We start from the raw sequence: 27,237 nt of genomic DNA, 5'->3' as shown, positions 1-27,237 counted from the left end.
CGGTGAGCGGGGTAGGGTCTACATCAATCGCAAGGGCTTCCCCTCCATCAACTGCCAGGTCATGTGCGATGCCCAGGGCATAATAATGAATGTGTGTGCTGGCTGCCCTGGAAGCTATCACAATTCCCACATCTGGCATCTGACACAGCTGTACCAGAGATTTGCCAAAGGAGACATCCCTGATGGTCACCTAGTGGGGGATGCTGGATACGCACTGGAGCCGAGGCTGATGACACCCATCAGAAATGCACACAAAGCCAAACAAGAACTCCATAATGAGGCACACTTACAGACCCAAATTATATGAAGAGTGTATTTGGGATGCTCAAGTCGTGGTTCCGGTGCCTGGACACATCCAATGGAGCCTTGCAGTACTCACCAGCTACATGTACCCAAATTGTCCTCATATGTGCCATGCTACACAATATGATTCTGTGGAAACAGCTGCAGCAGAAACAGCACAGGGAAGGGCCACACAGTCCCCCACCAATGCCAAGGCCTGCACAGGCACAGAGTGACTCGGAGGAGGAACAACCTGAGCCTGCCCCAGTAGACAGAAGAAGGCATGCCCAGTATGCCCTGGCCTTGGCAAAGAAATGCATAGCACATAAACTGACACAGGAGAGACCCAGGGAATAACACCTCTCTCTGACTGTCACATACAGTAAAAGGGATGCCAAACATTACACTACCTGTGCTCAACCATGTGTAGAGAGTGTACCATGTACATCCGACATAGGCAGCCCTGCAGCACCACCCTCAATACTGGGACACCCACAAGTTAAGTGACTCACACATGCCAGTCAGGGGGGTTCGCATACCCAACAATAGTCACAGCCAGCAGTACAGGTGTAAACAAGCACAAACAAAGGCTGTGCTATGGCCTCTGAATGATGCCTATGGGCAACCCCCCCAGGCCTACACAGACAGACTACAGCAGGACAGGCAGTGGAATGTTAGTTCTGAAGGGTAGGAGGTCAGAAACTAATACGTAGGTAAATCAAAGCTATGATCTGTAATACGCTGGTATGCCTCTATGCAGCATGATAGGTAAGAATACAGAATAAAATGGAGTACCTGACATACCAGTACAATCATAGCAAATGTGTACAAATGTCAGGTGTGCCCCCCCATCCTAAGTAGTAATGTAATTACAGTCAGGTGTGCCCCCCCAATCCTGTGTGGAAATGAAGAAATAGTCAGGTGTAGAAATGTAGTAACAGTCAATGCCAAATGATCAATGGATACCCTGCAAAAACAGTATGCTACCTGTAGGTGTATAACACAAAGGTCAGCACTGCAGTACAAACTACCTGGACTCATTCCACACAGTCAATACAGACGGGCATACTGGGCATGCTCACACACTTAGAGGAATGAAGGCAATGTCAGTCAATAACATACTGAAAGGTCATACTGCACATGCTCATGCACTTAAGCACATGAAGGGCAAACACAGGCATGTCTACAAACACCAGTGGACCAGACATATCTGGCAGTCGCAGATCATCAGTATGCACCACACATGCTTTACACACACAGTGGATAGGAATACAGACATATATCTAAGGACAACACACTAAGATAAGCCAAAGGTAGAAGTACATAGATGTGTGGAAGAGGGTGACTGTGACAAGGTGCCATCCAGGACTGTCCCACCCAGCACACAGCCAAAGAGCCACAACCACATGAGGTTCAGATGTCACTCACTGTAGATACTAGCCACCGGTATCCGTCAGCAGTATAGACTATGTGGTGCACGTGCTAGCAGTGCAACATGATTGTACAAGGAAGTAGTCATCTAGCAGCTGTATACACGTACCTGTGATATATGACCCTGTGTGTGCCCACATGTGGTGAGTCAACCACTATATGAATGGGCTATGGCCCATGGCCACACACTGCTCTCCCCATAGCCCTACTATGACAAGCCTGCTGAGGTCATCCACCTAGAAATACATCTTTGGGAGAGTTGTAGCCCAGTAATCTCAATAGCACATCTTATAACTGTGTACTGCTGTAGTATGATAAATTAGTTAGGTAGGAGTTCTAATCCCAGACTTGGCAAGTGTGTGTGTGTGTGTGTGTGTGTGTGTGTGTGTGTGTGTGTGTGTGTGTGTGTGTGTGTGTGTGTGTGTGTGTGTCTGTGTGCGTGTGTCTGTCTGACACTGTGTAGAGAGCAATGCTTATTAGGGTAGTCACATTCCCTACAATTCTAATGGTGTACTTTGGCAAGGCTGCTGATGTCATCCACCTAGAAATACATCTCTGGGAAGGTTGTAGCCCAATAATCTCTGTAGTGTGTCCTGTAACTGCATGCTGTTGTAGTGTGATAAGTTAGATAGAAGTTCTAATCCCAGAGTTGGCAAGCGTGTGTCTGTGTAGAGAGCAATGCTTTTTAGGGTAGTCACACTCCCTACAATTCAAATGCTGTACTTTGGCAAGGCTGCTGTTGCCATCCACCTAGAAATACACCCTGGGAAGGTTGTAACCCAGTAATCTCCATAGTGCTTCCTTGAACTGTGTACTGCTGTAGTGTGATAGAATAGTTAGGTAGGAGTTCTAATTCCAGACTTGGCAAGTGTCTGTGTGTGTGTGTGTGTGTGTGTGTGTGTGTGTGTGTGTGTGTGTGTGTGTGTGTGTGTGTGTGTGTGTGTGTGTGTGTGTGTGGAACAATGCATTTTAGGCTACTCACACTCACTACAATGCAAATGCCCTACTTTGGCAATCCTGCTGATGTAATTCACTGTGAAATACACCGTTGGAGAAGGGGCACTCCAGTAATCTCTGTGGTATGTTCTATAACAGCAGCATGCTGTAGTGTGATATAGACCTCTGGAAGGGGTTTTATCCCCACACATGAAGGTTGTGGATGTTTTGTGTGTGTGTCTATGTTTGTATAGGGAGCAATGCATTTTAGGCTAGTCACACTCCCTACAATTCAAGTGCCCTACTTTGGCAATCCTGCTGTCATTCACTGTGAAATACACCTTTGGAGAAGAGGCACTCTAGTAATCTTTGTGGTGCGTAATATAACAGCATCATGCTGTAGTGTGCTATAGACCTCTGGTAGGGTTTCTATCCCCACACATGAAAGTTGTGGATGTTTTGTGTATGTGTTTATGTGTAGGGAGCAATGCATTTTAGGCTAGTCACACTCCCTACAATTCAAATCCCCTACTTTGGCAGTACTGCTGATGTCATTCGCTGTGAAGTACACCTTTGGAGAAGGGGCCCTTCAGTAATCTCTGTGGTATGTCCTATAACAGCATCATGCTGTAGTGTGATATAGACCTCTGGTAGGAGTTCTATCCCCACACATGACAGTTGTGGATGTTTTGTGTGTGTGTCTATATTTGTGTAGGGAGCAATGCATTTTACGCTAGTCACACTCCCTACAATTCAGATGCCCTACTTTGGAAATCCTGCTGATGTTATTTACTGTGAAATACACCTTTGGAGAATGGGCACTCCAGTAATCTCTGTGGTGTGTCCTATAACAGCATCAAGCTGTAGTGTGATATAGACCTCTGATAGGGGTTCTATCCCCACACATGACAGTTGTGGATGTTGTGTGTGTGTGTGTGTGTGTGTGTGTGTGTGTCTATGTTTTTTTAGGAAGCAATGCATTTTAGGTGAGTCACATTCCCAACAATTCAAATGCCCTACTTTGGCAATCCTGCTGATGTCATTCACTGTGAAATACACCTTTGGGGAAGGAGAACAGTCATTTCTGTGGTGCATCCTATAACGGTGTAGTGCTATAGTGTAATATATTAGTTAGGTAGGAGTTCTAAACCCAAACACGACAGAGGTGTGTGTGTGTGTGTGTGTGTGTGTGTGTGTGTGTGTGTGTGTGTGTGTGTGTGTGTGTGTGTGTGAGTGTGTCTGTGTGTGTGTCTATGTTTGTCATTTATATCCTGTGTGGCGGTGGTTGTGAGTGTGTAACAACTGGACTCAATGTGGAGAGGGTTTTGTTAACTTCTTATATGATGGGCCAAGTATATATCACAATGTCCACCATACAAGGATAACAGATGTGAAATAGCCAAGAGGCTGGTGTGCAAATCCATCCCCTAAATGTGACATCAATGCCAGCTGAATAATGTTAGCGACCCTTGTATTACCCAGGGTACACTCTCAACCCATGTCTCACACACACACACACACACACACACACACACACACACACACACACACACACACCTGCCTAGGCAACAGCCGCTATATTGGTAGTACCCTGCATATTGCTCACTGATAGTAACCATGGTGTGATTGCAGTGGGCTACAGAGGGCATGGCACCCTGTCCATCAGTCCAATAGGCATGTACATGCCGACACTGCACCACCCCCATGTTCCCCACTGGATACCTGCAACACCTGTGGTGCCATCAAATGTGACCCACAAAGGATATAACATGTCTGAAACACAAGCCCTGTATGGACAGGTGCCACTGACATCAGGGAATACTGGTATCATGCTAACAATGTAGGTGCAGGACCAACCTGCTCTCCATGAACAGTTCCTGCCACATGAGGCCAGGACTGGCACATCTGATGATAACGAGCTGTGTACACAACATGGGCCAGACACCCCAGGTACAGTACCATGTCACTGTACATGCATGTGGGAGGTGTGCACATCCCTGACACTGAAACACATACATGGCAAACAATGCACAGCATTGGCCACATGCAATAGTCACCCAGGTGACTGGATGGTGAATACAATACCCACCTGTCTGGACATCTGCAGACACTATACCCCTGAGCCACAATGCAGACCATTGTCATGTGGCCTCATGCCAAGGTATATCCATCACCTAGCCTTGTATAGCCATCTGGCACGGTCAACCACAACACACCCATGATGCAGTGTACACATGCATGTCAGTACTAGCACCCATGTCTGTGTGCATGGTGTATGATGCGTATGACCATGTTCACACTCACTACAACCCCCATTGCTATACTGAAGCATGATGGCTGTCAGACACCTCCACATACCCTTTGCACATATAACCTCCGTATGACCCCTGTGGTGCATGTGATACTTGCACAGTATTGTGTTGTGGCAATCCCACTAGTGCTGAGTTGTATTTCTGGCCCTGCTAAGTGTGGCAATGTGTGTGTGTTCCCATGAGAGTGTGGGTGTGTTGATGCTGACACCTGTTCATGCGGGCAGGCACATGTACAACACCTACCACATAGTTACCATACCTCTGTTGCAGATGTCACTCACCATTACATATACGTTCTGGGGGCTCCCCAACAGATAACCCATGTGGGTCATCCAATAACTGCATGGGCATGTGATAGCACTACATAGTCGTTGGGGGCTTGATTCCCTGTACTGGTAAGTGTGTGACACAAACATGCGTAGGTTTTACTCTCCCACCCCTCCCTAGATTTTCTGTGCCTGTGTCTGCCTCTCTTACTCCCTCTATGGTGGATGTGGAGACTTACACCTGCTTTGCTTGGGCAGCAGCATGTGTATTTTATGTGATGCTCAGGATCAGCTGATGGTCTCTGCATTAATTTCAGCCCTCTTCTAGCTGATTGCATGTGGAACAGCTGTGGTAACACTCCCATAGCCAATTGCATGGAAACACACACCAATATCTAGGAACATAATGTTGGTGCTGGGCCTTTCATTCACTGTGAGTAGGAGCTCGACCTGTTGTCTGGCAAACAGCATCTCAGATGGATTGGGGTTTACCTCTAACAACATACACTGTGGAAACAGGCCAACACACAGGAGGGGGATGTACCTGACCTGACTACAGACTGTAAGTGCTGCTATACTGTATTTGGAGTAATGTTGGTTTAACAGGGTGTGTGTGTGGATATGGCTGTCCTACATGTTTTAATAACTGCCATGTCAGTGCTATGTTTATGAGGAAACCCCATCTGTAGGGTCATCTGCAGACTGGGCAGTGTATGGTGCCTTTTGTTTCATGTGTTACCCACAGAGCACCTATCTGTGAACTGCAGAAGGTAGTGTGAGAATGGCAGTCTGTAGATGGTGACAGCTATGAGAGTTACTGACTTCATATCTCTCATAGGACATATGGTGCAACAAACCCTGTTACAACAGTACATGTATGAGGTTATCACAGCAACATGTCAATATTGGCCCTGTGTATATGCCTCTAGCCCCAACTCTGACAACCTTTGTACATATATCATGCAGTAAGGGGTGCAGATGTACTGTACACCATAATTAGTGACATCATATCTGATAACAAGCCAGTGAGATATCAGACTGCTACACATGTAATGTATAGTAGGGGTTATATTTGATGACATAACCTGGGCATTCAGTGGTTGTGTGTACAGTACTGAAGTCTGTGTACTTATGGTGATTGTCGACAGTGTGTGTATTATTAATATGTACCTTGGCCTGTGTACAGACTGTGGTAGATGTCATTGTTCTTGGTCTTGTTCTGTCTAATGTTACATGCTGCTCCACTGTATATTACCCTATTGGCTTACATGTTTGTAGGGCCATACACGCACGTGTCCCATACCACAGACAGGCAGTGGACCACACTGTGTAACAGCCCAGTATATGTAGGATTAGTGTGTGGGTGGCACATATGAGGTTGGTGTTGAACAGATAGTCCATATACTGTAATAATACACTAGCATGTCATATGTAGCTGTGGCTGTGTTCACATTGGTTGTGGTGATGCACATACACACAGGTGTATGTTACTCTGTGCTGTGGCATGCCTGTAGAGCCTGCTATCTATGTGCAGGTACATGTGCATTCCCCCAAAGGAAATGTAGGCTAGTGTTGAGCTGGTCTGCCTGTAGCCTGCACAGTGCTTTGTTACATGCCTAACAGCTTAGTGCACTTACCCAGTGAGATGTAATGTCCATTTACTTGCCAGATGTACTGCTGCTGGCCCACCATAACAGTCATGTATGTCAGACAGAGCAGTGGGATAATATATGTACATATACTTATCCAGATATCTATATAGACATATAGATATACATATCGACATACATAGATGGATATGTATATGTACATAGATATACAAATAAACACCCAGATATATACATATACAGAGCAATATATGTCTACACATAAACTGATAGAGATACATATGCACATATACGTATGGATATCTACATATATTTTGACAGTAGTAGGTATATCAGAATAAATATGTATGCACATATAGTTACTGATATTTACATATATACTACGATAACTAGGCATATCTGTACACATAGGATGTGAATACATATATAGCTATACATATACGTATATCTATGTATACATATATCTATATATACATATATGTATATGGGAAGGGTACAGAATCCTGAAAGCCCAAAGTCCTGACGACCATTAGGGGTGAGCTGCTTTAAGGTATATGGATGTACATTACCATTCAATCCACCTTGGCTAAATGCAGGCCTACTGCCACCTGCCATACAGACTGTTCTGTTTGTCAGTGTGCTTGTAATGGTATCAGTTGTGCCTTGTTATGTAACAGTTACACATCAGTGTGTCAACTGAGGTCTTTACCCCCTAGGGATTGTCTACAGAGTGTAGATAGAGGCTGGTGAACTATACACCTACATTGCTTACCGTTGATTGTTTGGTATCCTGTGGCCCAGTCTGTCTTTACCATTGTACTAGATGATGGCCTTGGCCAGGGCATCAATATTTGTTAACTTTTCCAGACTACTGTATTAGTATAACTGTTTCACAGTTTTAACTGTTTCACAGTTGCATTATTCAGTTTATATGGATGTCTGTGTCTAAACAGCGATATGACATGGCATATACAACTGAAATAGTACACAAATAAAGCTTTCCCATTTATGCACAGCTGTGAGTGGTGTTATATCCTTTGATATCTCTGTGGGTATATGTTGCAGGCAATGAATGTCATTTGTATGGGTGGCTCATACAGTCTCCAAATGGTAAGGTGGTAACTGTAGGAATAGTGGCTGTTCCATATTGTGTGCACGTACTACATATGTAACTTACTGTACATATCTCTGCGTGTGTATGCGTAGTTACATATATATATATGTGTGTACATCTGTATCTGCATATATGTGTCTGTGTATATGTATCCTTGGAATGCCCATGTCATGTCTGGTCCTGGTTATGGGATCTGCAGCACTTGGTAGTGTATTGCAGGGGGTGACGTGTTTGGCTGTGGGGGGGTATACCTATCCGTACAAGATGTATATTGTTTGGGACCTCTCAACCCCATTAACGTTGCATGTGGACATATATGTTTTTGTTATTTCCCCATTGTTATCTACAGATATATGTCCGTATATACCTATATATCTGCTGACATATATATAACCTGCTGTATATATTTAGACATATAGGTGTAGACATACATATCTATAGATGTAGGCATTTGCATGTATATATGTTTATATATATGTACATATATGTACACACACACACACACATATATATATATATATATATATATATATATATATATATATATATATATATATATATATATATATATATATATATATATATATATCTACATATATAGATATGTTGTATCTGTTTAGATATTAATATATTTACACACACATACATCTAAATGTTGGAATACATCCTCTGTACTGTTGAATGACTGGATGATATTTTTTTGAAAGCATTAAACTATGGATATCTAATGTGGCTTAGTGGTAAATCACTTTTGCTACAGTGGCCAGGGTCCTGGGTTTGAGCCCGGCAGAGGCTGTTTATTTTTTTGCTGAGCAGAACACAGTGATTAAGGCACTTTAAGGCATTTGTAAGTGGGTTTGCGCAGATTTGCTTGGAGATAAGCACTGCTAACACCTGGTTATAGTTTCTTATAATCAGTTAGCTTCTAATTTGCTTAACCAGTGTAGGCATTGCTTACTCCCACGTAAACAGGCTTACACCCGCTTACTGCTGCTTAAAAGTGCTTACTCTCGCTTACCCCCATGCTAATTTGTTTAAAAGAAAAGAAACAGGGGTTGACAGGAAAGTGGTGAAAAAAGGGCCACAATGAGGGGAAAGACAGTAGGGAAAATAGCTAGGGATGTGCAGGAAGGGTGTAGGGAAGGTCCAAAGCTGTCCATTTCTTCTACAGCAACAGTTGTGCATATACACTGAATTTGGAGATAGATTTGGACACTGATACCCCTGGGAGAGGGGTGAGGACAACAACAATAAGTTGTGATGCCAGTTAGACTGGATTACAAGTGTCCAGTGGGCATATGTGTGAAATGGACAGCTATGTATGGGGCGAGATTTTTTTGTGGGAACAGATTGCCCTTTTTTTTCAGGTGAGAGTGGGATGTTGGGGAGGGGTAGTAGGTATATTTGGGGAGGTAGGTTGTATAGGTTAACAGACAAGACAAAGAGGATGCATACAGGGGCTGTATATGACACATGTGGGGGGTAAACACCTTGATGGGGAGGGGTGTTGGGATATCGGAAGCCCACAACCACCCTAGTGGTAACAGTGGGACTGAGGTCCCCACTCATGGGCAGTCACCACTGCACTTTCACAGACTCAAAGGTGGCTGTGCTGGGGGCTGAGTCGCAGAGCCCTGCTGACTCTCTAATCATGACATGCAGCCCATGAGCTGGTGTAGAAGATCACCAAACTGCTCGTTGATTGCTCTATGCACCACGACCCTGACCTGGCGATGGGTGACAGGTGCCTGTCCCTGCACACTCCCTGAGGCAGTTCCAACTGAAGGTGGCACAGCACCAACAGACATGCTGATGCTTGGTGCCATGGCTGGCTGAGGTGGGACAGGTGGGTCCGCTGGGACCAGCCTTCCCAAACATGCTATAGTGTTTAGATTTCATCATCATTTGTGGGTTAGTAATAGTCAACACATTCCAGGGTTAGGTATAACAGCATGCATAGATATTCCCATTAACCGAGACATCAGATATGGAACAGTTGCATAGCTAACAGAACACATGCATATATGGGACCACAGTGGTAATAAGCTCAGCATGCAGGTACATTGATGGCACCATGCTACCAATGTTGGAATAATTCAATATAGCACGTGCATGGGAACCATCAAAATATTTATTAAACAATTGGACATTATCAGAACATAGGTGTCATTACATACCGGTTGGGGTGGGTATGTTGATTATTGTTGGAGATATGGTACGGGGGAGAGATTAGCATATTCCTGTAGTCCACATTACTTTCCTAGTCAGTGCTGTTATCTGTACCTTACAAGTCTTACTACACTACCCTATAGCCTTAGTTTGGTCAGTGATATGGCTGTCATCATCATTACTCATGAACCAGTATTATCTGCAGTATACACCTCTTACCCTGTATACTGTGGCGGGAATGTAACACTAACTAACTGTTTGTACACATACTCCTGGATTCCAGGTTGTTGTTTTGCACATAGCTATCCAACTCTTTCTGCACAGACTCTGGCCATGTGTTAACCACATGCTGGTTTGCCGGGACATATCTAGAATATTGCCCTCTTCCATGTTTAGTGACCTGATACACACATATACATGCTTTCCTACACAGTTATATTATTGTAGCACAGTGTGGGTGACAGTGACCAGTGATACTTTATTATTCAGAGAAACTGCACCACTCACAATTCCCTACAATACCAGAGTGAACAGTACCAGTACAGGTTATAATCGTCTGTATTTCTCGGCACAGTGTTCATATTAAACGTACCTGTGGGAGCAATGTTTGTTAGCACTACCTGACTGTTGCCATAAAAACTTCCAGATTACACATTAGTATTATGCACATACCTCTCACTCTATTACTGTACACACTCTGGTCACAGCTTGACAACATGGGAGTTTAGATAGGACATACTTGAAATATTACTCTCCTAACAGTTTCGGGGGTTGCTACAGTGACAGGCGTGTTCTCATGATGTTTGACAATCACTTGTTTTCCCTGATTGCTGGCTAAACATCTGGGTTCATCCCACAGACTTACCAGGGGACAGGGGGACAGGCAGCAGATATGGGCACATATACTGGACATTCTGGCCTCATCTGTACAGTTGTGGGGTATGAATCTGTATGCAGCCTAGTCCCGCTCCCAGGATTCTTGGCTGCGTCTGCTACAACTTAATCACTGTCCATCACAGTTGTGTCTACTATAGAGATATTGCTGTATATCTCCTATCTGCTTTCTGTCTTATTAATCCCTTGTGCTTATGCATTCTGACCTTGTATTACAACACTCTTATACAGATCTTCTAGACAGTTATATGTTGTAGGACAGTGTGTGCGACAGTGATGTGTAATACCTCATTATTCAGAGCAACTGCATATCATTCTTGTATTTCTGGGCACAATGTTGGTATCAGACAGAACTGTGGGAGGAATGTTTATTAGCACTACCTGAATGTTCCCACACACAGTACCAGATTCCACATTACTATTATGCACATGCATCTCACTCTCTTACTGTACACACTCTGACCACAGCTTGACAAGTCTGGGTGTAAATGGACATACATGACTTCTTAGTCACATAAGGTATTGGGGAGTTGCTAGTGTGCCAGCATTGTTCTCATAGCTATGTGTCAATCAGTTGTAGTTCTTGTTTCTGCCTATATGTCTGGGATCATCCCACTAATTTCCCAGGGGGACAGGTTGATATGCAACAGGTATGGGCCACTTTACTAGACATTCTGGACATATATGTAAAGCTGTGGGGTATGATTCTGTATGCAGACTACTACCACTGGCAGCATATGAACCGTGGCTGTGTGTGCTAAAAAACAACAGTTCACATCTCAGTTGCATGTGCTATTCATTTTTTGCTGTCTGCATTTTCCCTGTTTACTGTCTATGTGTCTCTCAGTTGTACTAAATGGGCCTGTGGGGATGACACCTGTCATATACAGGCATTCCTACACATTCAATTTATGGTGCACACTGTGGGTAACAGTGCTTAATACTACAGTACTATTACATGATTACATATCTACAGTACCATATAATACCAGGATATACACATGCAGTCTAGCAGTTAGACCTGTTTTGTCAAGCTATTGCACTTTTATTGACTTACAAACAATATGAGACTCTTCCTGCCATATTCTCTAGTGTATGCAGTACTTGCCTTGAACAATACAGGTTTTATACAAGCAATTAATTTACTACTACTTTTATTTTTATTTCCTATGACAGTAAATGCATGAGTATTACTAACCTGCCTCACATTGCAACCTCGCCAGGTGACTAAAGTGGGCCTCCTGGTTCATGGCCCACTCCATTGCAGCTGTGGGCAACATAAGAGGAATATTTAGCCATAACTATCCATGATATACCTGAGCTGGCAATTATTACACACATACTGGGGTGATACTTACACACAACTGGAACATCCCCTGCCACTCTAGCCTCTTGGAGCCACTCCTCCAAGAGCTCCCACTTATGCCGCTTCAGGTCAGCATAGTGGTGCCTGACCTGCTCACCAGTTCAGGGTATGCCAGTGGTACTGGTGAGGTCACGGGTGAGATGGTTCCAGGCCTCTGCCTTACATTGGGAGCCCTGGTACTGGCCCTGCAGCAGTCTCTAATCATGGTCTTTAACTAGGAGTCCTGCCATGACTTTGGACTCCTGGATGCACCAGCACTGCACCTGGAAGCACACACCTTCTCCCCTTACTGCCATAGTGCCTGCAAAGGGAAGCTGCAACCAGTTATAAGATGTATTCCTGCCTCTTGGGTTTACGTAGGGCTGATTTCCTGCACTTTTCCATGATTGGTCAGTTTTTGAAAAGGCTAAGCTATGGGCAAGTCTGCTTAATGAATGCTGGCATTGTTTAAAGGGGTATAACACTGGGCACATTGAGTTAGCTGGCCTACACATTGCTTATACCTCCTAAGCTGGACTGTGCAATGCTTAGCATGGCTTACATTAGACTTTGCATTATTTTTTTCTTTTTGGCATAGATTTCTTATTCATTACATCTTATATATCTGCCTGGTATCCATGATTAATGTGTACGTACACTCTATGGGGTCCTTGTGTTTTATCGGGGACTTCAACACTCTGTTACAATTACACCTCACTTCTGGGCTTACTGCTGCATATATTTATGTTATCTAGTGGGTTGTGGAACATATGACTGTATACTGATGCCTGTTACAGGTTCAGTTTGCTTTTACTATGGTGAGGATTTGTTTGCTGACACCTCATTCTTTGGTACTTCTCTGATGGCTTGGTGGTTAACTTCTGTGACTATAGTGTGTAGGGTCCTGTGTTTGAGACCTGCATTGTTGTTTATTTTGTTGATGGACAGGAAAAAGGGCCGTTGGATACAAAGTGATTAAGGCACTTTTGAGCAGTTGTAAGTGGGTCTACATGACGGTAAGCACTGCTAACCTGCCGTTACATCTGCTTACAGAGAGTTAGCTTTAAAATTGTTTAACCAGTGTAGGCATTGCTTACCACTGCCAAACGGGCTTAAGCCTGCTTACTAGTGCTTAAATATGCTTACTACTGCTTATTTGTCTTTAAACCTGCTTACTAGTGCCTTATTCATTATGACACTGACACCTCACATGTGCATTTACTGCAGTACTTTAGTTCATGAAAATATGTTATTTAGTGAGTTATGCAACATAAATATTACTCATAACATGCTTTGCCATGGAAAATGGAATGTTTTGCAAAGGGACTCAAACCGGGAATGCCTGCTCGTAAGGCAAATGCTCTGCCCACTACACTATTGCTATGCTGCTTTATTTGCATATATCTTCCTTGTTATCCTCTTCAGCCATTTAAGCTGTATTAACCGTAGCTAAGTGATGGGCACACTTGCTCACCTGCAGTTAGCTTTAATCGGATTTTTAAAAAAAATAAATTAAGGGTTTCTTCATTTTATTTATGTATACTGTTGCTGTTGTACACAAGGAGGACTGTTGGTGGGGATATGCGGTCACCTGTGAGCGGTCTTGCTCATTTCATACCCCTTTCAGCTGTTCTTCATTGCGGTGGCATGTTTATTCTGAGAGCTCTGCACTCAGACACACCCCCTGTACTCTTACATGCTCCATGTAAGCCTAGGAGCTCAGGCAGCGCACCTCATTATTATGCATGGTGCACTGCCGTCCTGCTCCTAAATGACCACCTCCATGCAGGACTAAGCTAGTCCTGCAAGGAGGAATAGTAAATCCAGGGGTTTATGTATATATTTTTCCTTATTGAGAAGTTTTTCATATGTTTTTTTACAGTTTAATGTAATGTTGCTTTAATTACTTGTTTAAAGTTTTAATTATACAGTGATGTCTTCACTCTGACTGTATTTAAATGGTCTGATTTTAAAATGAGATGATTCTGAAGAAGTTCTGAATGTAAAGGAAAGAAAGCGTTAAATCTGACTCCTGTTCTTATTTGAGCTTTGAACACACAGTGGTGTATTCATTTGTTTTAGTGGTTCAGTTTATATGCTATAAAAGGGTTCATTAAACTTTTATTCAGAACTCTCAGAAGTGTGGAAAGCCTGAACTATGAGAAGCAAGCTTTGCATCAAAAAGGGGCGAAAAAAATATTTCAGTTCTGATTATGTGTTGTATTTTCAGTTGCACTTATAGTGATCAGTGTGGTGATAGTTTTTTTTTCTGTACTTTTTTGCATGTTTCTGTGTTTTAGCTAAAAAAGTTAGGTTTGCATTTTTGTTTGTTGAGAGACCTTAGTCTTAGAGCTTCTTTTACAGTTTTGGGAGAATTATGAATTACTGCAGGATCTGAGCATTATTTATATATTATACTGCACTTCTATGTCCATTAAGTAGAATTATTTGAAAAAGTTAAATGTTTGTGTATTGAACTCGGTCTACGGCTTTAGCCTGGTAGTTTCTTTTGCAGTTGTGGGAAAATTGTGAACTGTTGCTGGATCTGAGCATCATTTACTCATTTGTTACTACATTTTTCCATAAGCAGTGTTACTGGTAAATTTCATTCTAGTCTGCTGCCTTAAAATGTAGTGGGATTATAGGTTCATCACAGGTGTGTACTAGGCTAATGGCCACAGGGGCCTTTTTAAGCCTAGGCATGTATCACAAATCTCTGACAAGTTCTGGTACACTTGATAAGTGTAAGCAGGGGCTTGGGAGATGAAACATTTACAAGCAGGGGCCTAGGAGATGAACTATTCACAGGCTGCCTTTGTCCATTAGAGACATAGGTGCCAAACCAGGGAAGAATTTCCTGTTTCCCATCCAATTGTCCAAGTTACACTTGAATCTGGTTAAGGAGGAATTCTGCTTCACATGGAAGGGAATTCTGTTTCAGAGAAGGGGTTAGTGCCTGTGATACATACCTGTCTCTCCAGCAGGTCCTGTTTATCTCACAGGCAAGGTTTAAGTCATTAGAATAGGTAATTCTGGTGCTATTTGTTATGCGGAAATGTAGGAGTTCCATCAGGGTAAGGTCTAACAATGACTTTTATGCCAGGCATAAATCTCCCCTCAACAGCCTGTAGGAGACAGAATACAGAGATAGGACCTTGAGGTGGTCTGCATAGAACATGTTACTTATGCCCTGTATTTTATTTTAGTGAGAAACCTCTATGGATGTTCCAATTTCTGGATGTGCCTGGTTAGGTACATACCAAAGGGGGCATTGTACTCAATGATAGTTCTGATGAATGCTGAATAGAGTCAAACAATCACTTTCTTGGACCTGGAAGTTATGCCTTTGTAAGTTGCGCAACATAGAATGATTTCCTCACTACTGTAGACGCGTGATGATCAAAGGCTAGATTACTGTTCATGTGCGTCTCCAAGTCCTTAACTAGTGGGTAAACTCTTAAGGGTGTGTTGTCAACATCATAGTTACTAGGGGTGGATGACTTCCCAAAGGATGCTATTATGCATTTCTTGATATTAACTTTTAGTCCATGACATTGACACAAGTTATTTATCTATGTCAGTCATTCCTGGAGAACATTTGTGTTGGTGTGGGATTCTATGACTTCTCCTAATTTGCAGTCATCTGTAAATTTAGTCAACCAGAGTCTCTTGTCATGGCCTTCATGTCAGAGAGGTAAATTCCAAAAATGAGAGGTGTCAGGACCGATCCCTGAGGTATTCTGCTTGTGACTGGCCTCTTTGAAGAGGTGGGCTTCCCAGTTCTAACTTCCTTTGTCTTTGAGCCAGCTGGCTATCTACCGAGTGATATAAAGGTTTGTACCTAACCTCTTGAGTTTGTCAACAATGCTCAAGGTGGGTGTTGTATCAAGTGCTTTGGCCAGGCCAATACAGGCAATGTGAACTATTTTAAACGTATCCATTGCTTTGGTGACCTTCTCAAAGAAGTCCACCAACATGAGTTGGCATGACCTGCCCTTGACAAAATTGGGTTGTGTCAAGTATCTGGAAGTTTCCTATGTCATTACTGATCATTTCCATGATAATTCTTTCCATGGCTTTGCATATGAGACTAGTGAGACATGTGAGTCTGTAGTGTTCAGGGTCTATATATGGCCCAATTTTATGCAGGGGGAGGATTGTTGCTGTTTTGCATTTGTGAGGCATAAAGCCTATTTGGACTCTACAGTTAAACAGCAATTCCTGAGATCCTGATAGGTCATGTTTCATGCTATTTAGAAGGCATCCGGGGATACTGTCTGGGCCAATTGATGCATTGCTCTTGGCCTTAGAGTATTGAGGACCTGTTCCTTAGTGATAGTAGGGAGAGTTATATTTGATGGTATTTCTTGAGGGGAGGTTGGAGGGAGAGAGGGGTAAATTTAGAGCTTAATTTGTCAGCCAGTAGGTTTGTTATATCTTCTGGCTTAGTATAGGTGGCTCCATTAACAATGAGCTCCACACACAATTGTGTATTGACTTTAAGGTTGCAGATATAGTTAAAGAATGTATTGTGGCTGTCTTTGGCATGGGAGGCCACATTTACCTCAAAATTGGCTTTGGTAGACTTTATTTACAATAGTGTCAGTATTGTATTTTTTGCTGCTGGATTTATACTTCTACAACTGTTTACAATCCAGTTTTAGAGTCTTGTATTATGTTTATCATTTACCTGCTTATTATTTCACTCCATTGCCTTTCTGTTTGTTACATTGCTACTGTTTTTCTCAGTTCTTCTGTCTACTCCAGCTCCTAACTAAAACATGAAATGCTGCTCTCCCTACTGCTCTGTACTGGTTGTATATTATTTCAAGTTTTTCCCTACTTCCATTGTAAAAGGGATCATTGACCTGTAGCTCATGGATCCCTCTCTGACTAATCTGCTGTAAGCAACACAGAGATACACCCACCCAGAGTTTTTTTTTTTTATTCAGGATTCTGAGAAGAGTGGAAAGCTCAGAACTTTGATAAACAAAATTTTCATCAAAAAGAGGAGAAAAAAGTGCATCTTTTTTGCTTCAAATAATAGCATGCAGACCTGATATATTGTGGACTACAAGCTTTAGTGTCTGATTTCTCTGGCTTTGTTTTATGCAGATAGGGGCTCTGTTCAGTTTTTTCCCCAGTCCTCCCATCTTTTGACTGTTATGTTTTTAAAAGGCAGTGTTTCTAGCTTCCCCCCTTTTAATAATCTGATTTCCAAACTCCCTCCCTTCTTTCATTGCTATTGTCAGTTAATGTAAGTTATTTAAGTAGTTTTACCACTGATTGTTTTCCATAGGTCCATAATATTGAGTACCTACCCAGCAAACTAGTATTCTCTAGAGTTAATCTCCCTTACTACAAATTTTCTCTAGCTCATTTTCCCAGAACTCCTATCTGTTTGACATCTTTGCCACACTGTTAAAGGGTCCTGAATTAACTTCACCCATCCTTGGCAAGTAAGAGTTTTTTTACTGTTCTGCATCTCAGTTTACTGTATTAGAATGTTACTGCTTTATTTTTGATTTATTTTCTCAGTTTGTGCTTTATAAAATTGTACTGTTTGTTAAATACTGCGATCTATACTTTTAAGTAGCCTTCCAGGCATGGTACTGTGTAATTTGCTAATTTGTGTTTTCTGCTGTTACTTAATTGTTGCATTCCTGCACTTTTGGCCCTACTAAAGGGATTCTCTATTAAGATGGATTAGGTCTGCATTTCAATAGCAGTGATATGTAGCCTGATCTGTCTCTAAGCTGAAAATCGGATTGGTCAGCCTCTAGTGTGGCCATTGGGCCATTTTGTTTACAGTTTTCTGCACTGCTAATAAAGTCAGCCTGCTTGTACCACTCTGAGTTCATTTTCATAGAGCTCCCATCTGCTTGGCATCCTCACCACACTATGAAAGGGGCCTTAATGAAAATTTAATTATAAAAGACTGTCTCAGAAGTCTCCCCATTACCTAGTTGCACAAAGAGTAGCTGGCTTTCGAATTGAGCTGACAGCCCTGCAACAAGTAACAATCTAATAGTCAGCCATTAACCCCTCTAGTAATAATCACAAATTAAGATTTATAACCAAGGATTTGCACTTTCTACTACCATGTGGGTATCCTAAGGCAATGTAGCAACTGTCTCAACCACCTAATTCTAAAGCATACTGATATGGTATGTGGAAGATGTAGTTACACAATGCCACTGGAGGCAAGGCTTTCACTTACCAACAACACCAAACAGGTTGTCAGTGACACACACAGATTACACTCACTACACAAAGTATGGACCAGACACGTAGACCCACATATGCTAATACCCTTAAATGTAACCTTCCTAAACCTGAAAGGCCTCCCAGACATCACACACAGATCAAGTATCATCAGCAACTTCTAGAGCCCCCTGCTAAGACAGCATGCACCAAGACACATACAGCATTGTCTCAAGGTATCTCAACCTCACAACCCATAGGGCAAACCACGACACAATACAATATCTTAGTCATAGGAAACTCTGTCATGGGACACACAGATGTCCCACTCACCAGGCTGAGCAAGGAGAGAATCTTGGTCAGCTGCTTGTTGTGGGTCAGGATCTGCTAGATCATGGATGCACTCAAGTCACTGCACCATAAGTACCAGTATGACCCCATCATAGTTAATGTTGTGTTAATGACCTGAGACATACTGTTCTTGGCTATATGAAGAAAGCCATTATAGAACTCTCAGACAATGTATCCCAGGCTGATATGATCCTAGCACTGAGAAGGATTCTACATTCTCCAAGGGTGATGCTGCAGTACCTACAGAAGATAGTTGACTTGAATAATCGGCTTAGTTCTTGATGTCACTCCAAGGGGGTACAATATCTGTCTGACTGGAAAAATGGTAGACAAACCACATTGCTTTGCCAGGGATGGTCTGCAGTTGCCGCCCCCCCCCCCCCAGGTTTTCAAATGTTGGCTGAAACCTTGCCAACTCCCGTAGTGCCTTTTTTAGCCAGCGCCAACATACCTCATCCTCTCAGCATAAGAAATCTGGACAAGATGTAAATAATGGGAGGGGGAGACAAAAATTGTAAAAATAAGAATATATTTTTAATATTACTCTTATAAATGTAGAAAGTTGCTAAAATAACAACTTTTCTATTAGCATGCATTTTTCTGAAGGATATGAAGTCTGAAACTTAAATGCATGTAATTATTTACTGACTTCCATCCTTAATGATTTGCCAGAAAATCAAAAAGTTTATGAGGAACACATCAAAAATAAGAGGTAAAAATCTGGATATTCTGCAAAAATCTGGACAGTTGAGAGGTATGAGTGCCAACCTGATAAACCTACTGACAGCTAAAGCAAATCAAAATAATCTAAAGGAATTACTTGCCAATTGTCAGGTCTCTATGCAAGAAACTCCTTTCCATGCAAGCTGTCCTTATCCTGGAGAATGCAGACATCTGTGCAGCTACTGAGACTTGGTTTAAAGTTGCAAAGGGTACTTCAGCAGTGCAAGTCTATAATGACTTCCACACATTTAGACCAGCTACAGATGTAGGCTCTAAAGGTGGAAGAGACTCCATTTGCATCAATTGTGAATACATCTCAAGGCTGGTCAAAAAGTTTGGCACACTTCAGCTTCTCGAAGTCCAACTTATCACAAGTAAAGTCCCATATTATATCATTGCAAGCTATAGGTCCACCTCCATGACCATGGAAGTCCATACCACTTGCATTAAAGTACTAGAGACACTCCTCATTCAACTCTAAACAATATTCATGAGTTATTTTAAGTACTCCAACAGTAGCTGGGAATCATGCACAACCTGAAACTGGTCCTCACAAACACTAGGAACAACATACTCCCGCCAGTGTAAAGTCTTCATTGATCAGGTTGGACAAGAAAACTACTTCCTTTGAAATAAATGTTAAGCCCAGGGCCTCAGCTAACGTCAAACTTTTTAAAAGCTATTCCAAGGCTAACCACATTCTACTAAGTGACAGATTTGCAAAATTCCAAGCTCCACGCAAAGCATGAGTGCATGGCTGCCTATGCAAAATCATTTGCAGAAACCCTATATAATCATGTAAATAGCTGCTTAGAGCCAGCTGTACTTACCTAAAATAAATATAGGACAGTCTCCAAAAACATGCCACCCTGGTGTAATTCCAGTGTAAATAGGTTGTAAACTAAACAAAAAAAGAGAATCATGTCTAAAAGCAGGAAGGGCATTGCTCAGCAAGGTAAAACCACCTTTACCAATCTGAACAAGCAATTCAGGGGGATAATTAAGTCCATTAAAGCCAAATTTGAGATAAAAATAGCCTCCTCAGCTAAGGACAATCATAAGATTGTATTCAGTTGTGTCTGCAGCCTTAAAGGCAACACCCAACAATGTGCTGACCTACATAGCCAGAGGCTATAGCAAATCTGCTGGCTGATAAATTTAGCTCCAACTTTACCTCCCTATCATGCCTAGTCACCCCCAAGAAATTCCCTCCAACATTTCTCCATCAGCTATTACTAGGGAGCAGGTCCTGACTGCACTCTCTAAAGTCATGAACACTGCTTCAGTGGGCTTGATAATATTCCAGGATGCCTCCTGAATAACATGAAACATGAGTTGTCAGGCCCCCTAGAAGCTCTATTTATACATAAACGTCAGAAAGGCTTTGTACCTAGCAAATGTAGGACTACAGCAGTTATCCCTCTAAACAAGGGGGGGGGGGGCTTCAACAGAATCAGAGGACTTAAAACCCATAAATTTAATCTCAAATGCAAGACTGTGAAAAGAATTATCACGGCTCTGATAAACAGTGACATAGGAAACCTACAGACACTGGAACCTACTCAGTTTGGTTATGCTACAAAGAAGGCCATGCCAGCTTAACCTGTTGGACGTCTTTGAGAAGGTCACTAAAACTATGCATGAGGACAAAACAGTGCACATTGCCTATCTCAACCTCACTAAGGCATTTGGCACAATACCTTACTCAGTAATTGTAAAACTTGCAAAATTAGGCATAAATCCATATATCACTCAATGGATAGCCAGCTGGCTCATTGATACGACTCAAGAAGTTATGATAGGGGGAATCCACCTCCACAAAAAGGCCAGTCACTAGTGGAGTCCTACACGGATAAGGCAGGGCCTCTCCAGTTTGGCATCAACTTCTATGAATTGAAGGCAAATGTCAAGCACCTCTGGATGACCAAGTTTGCAAATGATTGCAATCCAGTTATAGTCACTGAAACCCCAAAAGACACAGATACCTTTCAGGAAAGCCTGGCACAGGCAAACAACTAGAGCCAGAGCCAGGGAGTAAAACTCAGTGCAATAAATTCATAATAGTACTGTCTGGTAAGATGACCATCTCTTGAAATGACTATATTGATAATATACCACTAAAAGTAGACGCAGTGGTCAGGGATCTGGAAATATATGTTGACAGTAACATGTCCACTGTAGTGAGAAAATTATTATTGATTGCACAACTTCTAAGTAAGGGCATGGCATCCAGATTCAAGGAGATCATTGTTCCACTGTACTCAGCTCTCATCCGACCAATCATCAAGTACAATGCTTCCTTCAGTGTGTACCTGACCAGGCGCTTGCAACAGCTTGATAGGCCACAGTGGTTCCTCACAAAAAGAATACTGGGAGTAAACAACAAATTCTGTGCAGACTGTCTTAAAGCCTAATCCTTGTACTCAGCCTCCAACAGACTGCTGTGTGGTGATCCATGTCTAGACTATAAGGCAACCACTGATCCGGCACTGATGGATTTGTCGCATATCTGCAAAGCAATTAGCATCAGAAATACTTGCTCTAAGGACCTAAACTTCATCTGCAACATAAACAGGACATGTCAGAGCGAAAGATGTGTCTCAGACATTATCACTTCTCTGGAAGAGGCTTCCCATCCTTGTGATGCAAAACTCATCCCTAACCCTAATTAAACAAAAACTGGACCAATGGATGGGAAATTGCAAATTTACCCTTGGTTTAGCACCTATGCCCCTGATGGACAGGGGCACCCTGCGAACACTTGATGTGTACAAGCCTATATCATAATCATAAAATTCCTTGGGGTACAGACACATGTTAGCAATATTTTGTTAAATTTGGAGAAAGCTTGTTTAAACTTGTAATGGCTCTTATGTCAATTGCGTAGTAACAATCTGTGATCCTATGAACTGTTTAATGATGGAAGCCTTTCTGCAATCCTGCAAGGGTGACCCCTTTTACCTCATTTAATTACTGTTAAGTTTGAGATATTCTGATGAAATTAAACCAGTAGCATTTATTTAATCAAATGCTATTTGACAAAACCTTGCTCGGTGATCATATGGTTGCCTAAGCATGTACATTGTAAAACCTGAGTGGTTTCCTTTCTGACTGATTAGTCCAGGTTATACTAAGAAATACATTGCTGGTTCTGTTGTTGAGCATAACATCCCATCTTCTGCATCTCATGCACGTAGTTACCAGCAATGCTCTCTCATAAAGATGTTGGTTTCACAGCTGCTTTCATTTTGTACATGGAAGGTAGAAGTCGCATGGGATTATTGTTCATGACTCCTAAATTTTGAATAAGAGAAAACACTACTTATCACTGACAGGTTTTGTCATGTACAGATCTGTAAAAGAAAACTGCATGCTATCACATAATTTTAGCTGCTATCAAAACATAAACAGTATTTTGAATACTCAAGGCTCATCTTACAGAGTAAACATTTACTTATCCCTCAATTATGTTTTTTATGTATAAAGGTTAATATAATGAAGATATCTGTATATCTTAGCTGTCTGTCTGTCTATCTAACTCTATTTTAAACACGCATCTTCACAGAAGCTAATGTATGTTTTTACAGGGAACTGAAATACTTTAACAAGCATTTGGAAATAAATGTTTTATTTACATTCTTGGCACTGACAATGCTGCAACCGGGGGTAATATTTTGTAGAATACCCTTCCTTATTATCACTGTAGCATTAAAAGCCTTTTAATCTACCAAGCATTTTGCAATTTTATTTACAGGATAAATTCCCTTCTGCTTGCACTTCCTTATTCCAGCTAAAGCAAAACTTATTTGTAAAACAGAGATTCCCAACTACTGCTAGGCTTCTTTGTTTTGCACTCTTTAAACCAGAAGCGTTCTAATTTTTAGGTGCCTGAGTTAATACCCAAGTCTTCAAACTATCAGGTTAGGTCATTTCCCCTATTGAGACAGTTAGTCTAAGCAACACAAACAAAATGATACATTACATATCATATCTAATCTTTCTCTGCCAAAACAAAAATAAAAAAATAAAAAACTTTGAGAATTTCTCCTCTCTGTCCCAAAAATTGTTAACTCACACTGTTGGTTCAGATCAGCAGTAAAAAAAAAAAAAAAAAAAAACTGCTGAGCTAGTTGGTAGTGATTTAGGCATGTATATTATAGCTTACTAAGCTGCTGTCCCCTGCTACATTTTGCTCTTCTGTTGTGCCTATGTGTGACTCGGAAATGTGTACTCATTAGATATGCCATCAGTGTTAGAGCCATTACCATATCATGCTGCTGAGGGGAGCTGGTACCACAGGATGTCACACTGGCATGAGCTCTGCAGTGTCACTGTGTGTGGGCAGGGAATGGTGTGGTTATGGCAACAGCGTTGCCAGTTTCACATTTACTAGTATGGTATTACCAGCTGTGTAAAGGATTTCTTATTTAATCCAGTGCTGATATTGAGCTTTATTTACTAATATTTCAGTGGGGAATTACTCTATTTAAAAACAGGCTTAAACTCCACCTAAAAACACACTGGATGTGCCCCTGTTCTAAACCAGACTGACCAACCTATCTACTGTTGACTTACTCATCTAAAATTTCTCATCTCTGAACCTACTCTTTCACTAACCTATCTTATCCATATTTCTTTATTTCTATTTTTTTTTCTAGATACTACCATGCTTCCTCTCCTCACACTCCATACTACTACTACATCTTTTAAACTGACTCATATCACTACTACACACCTTACCTAACAACCCCTCCATATATTTTCATTATCTTCCTCTTTTATCTATATCAACACTTTTACTAACTTCTTTCCTGCAACTAATACTTTTTTTTTAGCAACACATAAATGTATCTTCTTATTAACTATTCTAAGCCTATTAAAATTATACATTACTTATGATGTTCTCATAAGTGACAGACTCCCTGTTAGTAAATGTATAAAATGTATAAATATGTTTTTTTTTTTTTCTCTATTATGTTGTTTATGTTAACATTGTTGAAACTGTGTGGAGCTTTTCTCCCCGGGCCTCTACTGAAAATGGACATATATCCAGCTAGACTAGCCCGGTCAACAAATGTAAAATAAAAAATGTAAAATAAAAAAAAATAAATAAATAAATGTGGTGTCAAGGCTACATCACATTTGGGAGTCCCACAATGTACCACAGTATAACCAGGCCTTTTTATTTGATGCAGTGCTTGCAAATTAGATGAGAGTGTCAGGCATCTGCATGCATATCTGATTATGGAACACAATGGCTGTGCAACCACAGGACTGCATATAGTTACTTATCCTATTGTTTACCTTTTTTTCTATGAATTGTGTAGGACTTTACTTCTCCATGCTACACATGCTACCTTATAAATGCACTACAAAGACTAATTGTATGACTCTGTGATAATCACACTCCTTTGCGAAACTTCTTTAAAAATGTTTTTCTTTTTAATTTGTTTGGATTGCATAACCTATTTTGTTAGAAGTACAAATGTTGAAGAAATGTTTTTCTGCATTGAATGAGTTGTGTTATCTCTATGCATATCAAGTGTTCAAATATTTTGTACTTACTAGGTAGCTTGACAATGGCCTAGATAGATTAGTTCTCTACCCCAGGAAAATAATTTACTTAAATAGATAGATACTAGATAGATAGACAGATAGATAGACAGACAGACAGACAGATAGATAGATAGATAGATAGATAGATAGATAGATAGATAGATAGATAGATAGATAGATAGATAGATTAACAAACAAATGGCTTGGACTGAAGTCTTTGCTGAGACCCTTAATTCATTCTCACTTGTATTTGAGCATGTATTAAAACATAACTTAATTTTATCCTGTATTTCATAGTGTTAGTAATGATACCTTATTTTTGTTTTGACAGGTTTAAGACAATCCATTGTCTTCTTTATCCAGACACATCTTGGTGCCCTCAGGACATTTTCTAAATACAGACAATGCTGCAATGGTTAATGAACTGATATATGCTTCAAACAAGCACTCGCTTTTCTTTGATTGCACTTTGAGAAGCACTTTATACATCAGTTGCCAAAATGAAATGACAGTGGTTTCTTGAGCCTTAATCCACTGGAATTTAGCCACAGAGGAGACATTTAGTCATTGAGTTCAGGAATGCATTTACCCGGAAGCAAACATCAGTGCAATAAAAGTTATGCAGAGAGTGAACTTTAAGACACTTTAGAATGTGTTTCAGCCACATGAGTAGAGGGACACTTAAAAACTACAAAGGTGCAAACAGGAGATGTTTCCTCTGCAATTATCCTGATGCAGAAGAGAGCAGCATATGAAAGAGACACACAGGGTTACTGCCTGCATAATACATTTTCACAAACTTGGAAACATGGACTAGGACAAGGTTGTATGAGCTGATTAAATCAGCTACAATGTGAATGGTTATATGTTGATGTTCTGTACAGCCAGTCCACGTGAAAAAATGTATAAAGTGCACAATCGAGTAAAAGTATTGTTAATACATTAAAAACAAACACACTGCTGCTGTCAGCATTTAAACCTCTACACGCTAATATATATTTCTTGCCTTTGAAAGATTGCCTAATTTCATAAGGTAAAATATGAGGGAATATATGAATTATATGTGCTGAAAGAGCAGGTCTCTATTGTTTGGTTCCTATAAGCCCAACATTCTTAGGTAGTTAGTAGGCTTGTGGTCCAGGAGACCATGGATAAGCCTAGTCCAATTTAACCAGTGTCCTACAGTACTGTCTGCTTACATGACTTACTGAATGTTACATAGAAGGCAAATAAAGGCGTACTGAATCAACCCATTTACCCCAGGAACCAGCTCATTAGCACTCCACAATAGCCTTAATGCCCTGCACTAACTGCCAGACATTTCAATTACCTTGATGTTCTTCTTTCATTTATTTTTCCCAAACACATCTATATCACAAATACAGCTCTGTAGTAGCATCTGTGTGTGATTTATTGATTGTGTTGTATATGTAAATGGTGCAGTTGCTTTTTTTAGTCATACAGACTTGGTACAATTAGTTTAAGCCCTTAGCCTGTGCTGAGTTGCACCTGTAAACGCCACCATTAAATAACATGCACAGGAAGAGTCAATGAATTCCATGCAGCTGCATGTATGCTTTCTCACTTATCATTGCAAAAGCTTGGATCTGCAAAGTAAAATAGATTTTTGCTACCTGAAAGGAAAAAAAATCAAATGTTTATGAAATGAAATAGCAGATGTCATAACTTTTATATGTGTTTTTGAGGCTGTGATGGACCATGTGTCAAATTAACAATAAATTCCTTTTTATGGCTCATATTATTTTGTTCGCATTTTTTGGCACATTAAAGCACTGAATTATAGAACACTTCAAAACTGCTGATAGTGATGTTTGCTGCTTTTTAACATTAAGAACATCTGTACCATAATCAGTTGATGTTACTGTAACTACTGCACACACGGCACATTTGGAAGAGCAGTACCACTGTATTTTTGACTGGAAATGATTCTCATTTTCCAACATTAATTTATTATTTTATGTGTACCATTTATGTATGATTATAAGGCAGAAACAGCACTGCACATTGCAAAATTGTGACCCAATTA

General features: G+C 41.1%; 1 protein-coding gene across 1 annotated transcript in view; it reads left to right on the top strand.

Moving 5' to 3' along the window:
* MFNG (MFNG O-fucosylpeptide 3-beta-N-acetylglucosaminyltransferase) overlaps positions 1-26,949 on the top strand; it is a 468,185-nt gene extending 441,236 nt beyond the window's left edge. The window contains exon 8 of the mRNA XM_044068023.1: positions 25,522-26,949. Coding sequence (XP_043923958.1) covers positions 25,522-25,585 — 64 coding nt within the window. The 3' untranslated portion in view covers positions 25,586-26,949. The remainder of the gene's footprint in view (positions 1-25,521) is intronic.
* The last annotated feature ends 288 nt before the right edge of the window (positions 26,950-27,237 follow it).

The sequence above is a fragment of the Protopterus annectens genome, chromosome 1.part0 (assembly GCF_019279795.1).
Source record: "Protopterus annectens isolate FY-2018-M chromosome 1.part0, PAN1.0, whole genome shotgun sequence".
Taxonomy (NCBI): Eukaryota; Metazoa; Chordata; order Ceratodontiformes; family Protopteridae; genus Protopterus; species Protopterus annectens.
Note: the sequence above shows the minus strand (reverse complement) of the source record. Positions and strands in the feature narration are given on the sequence as shown.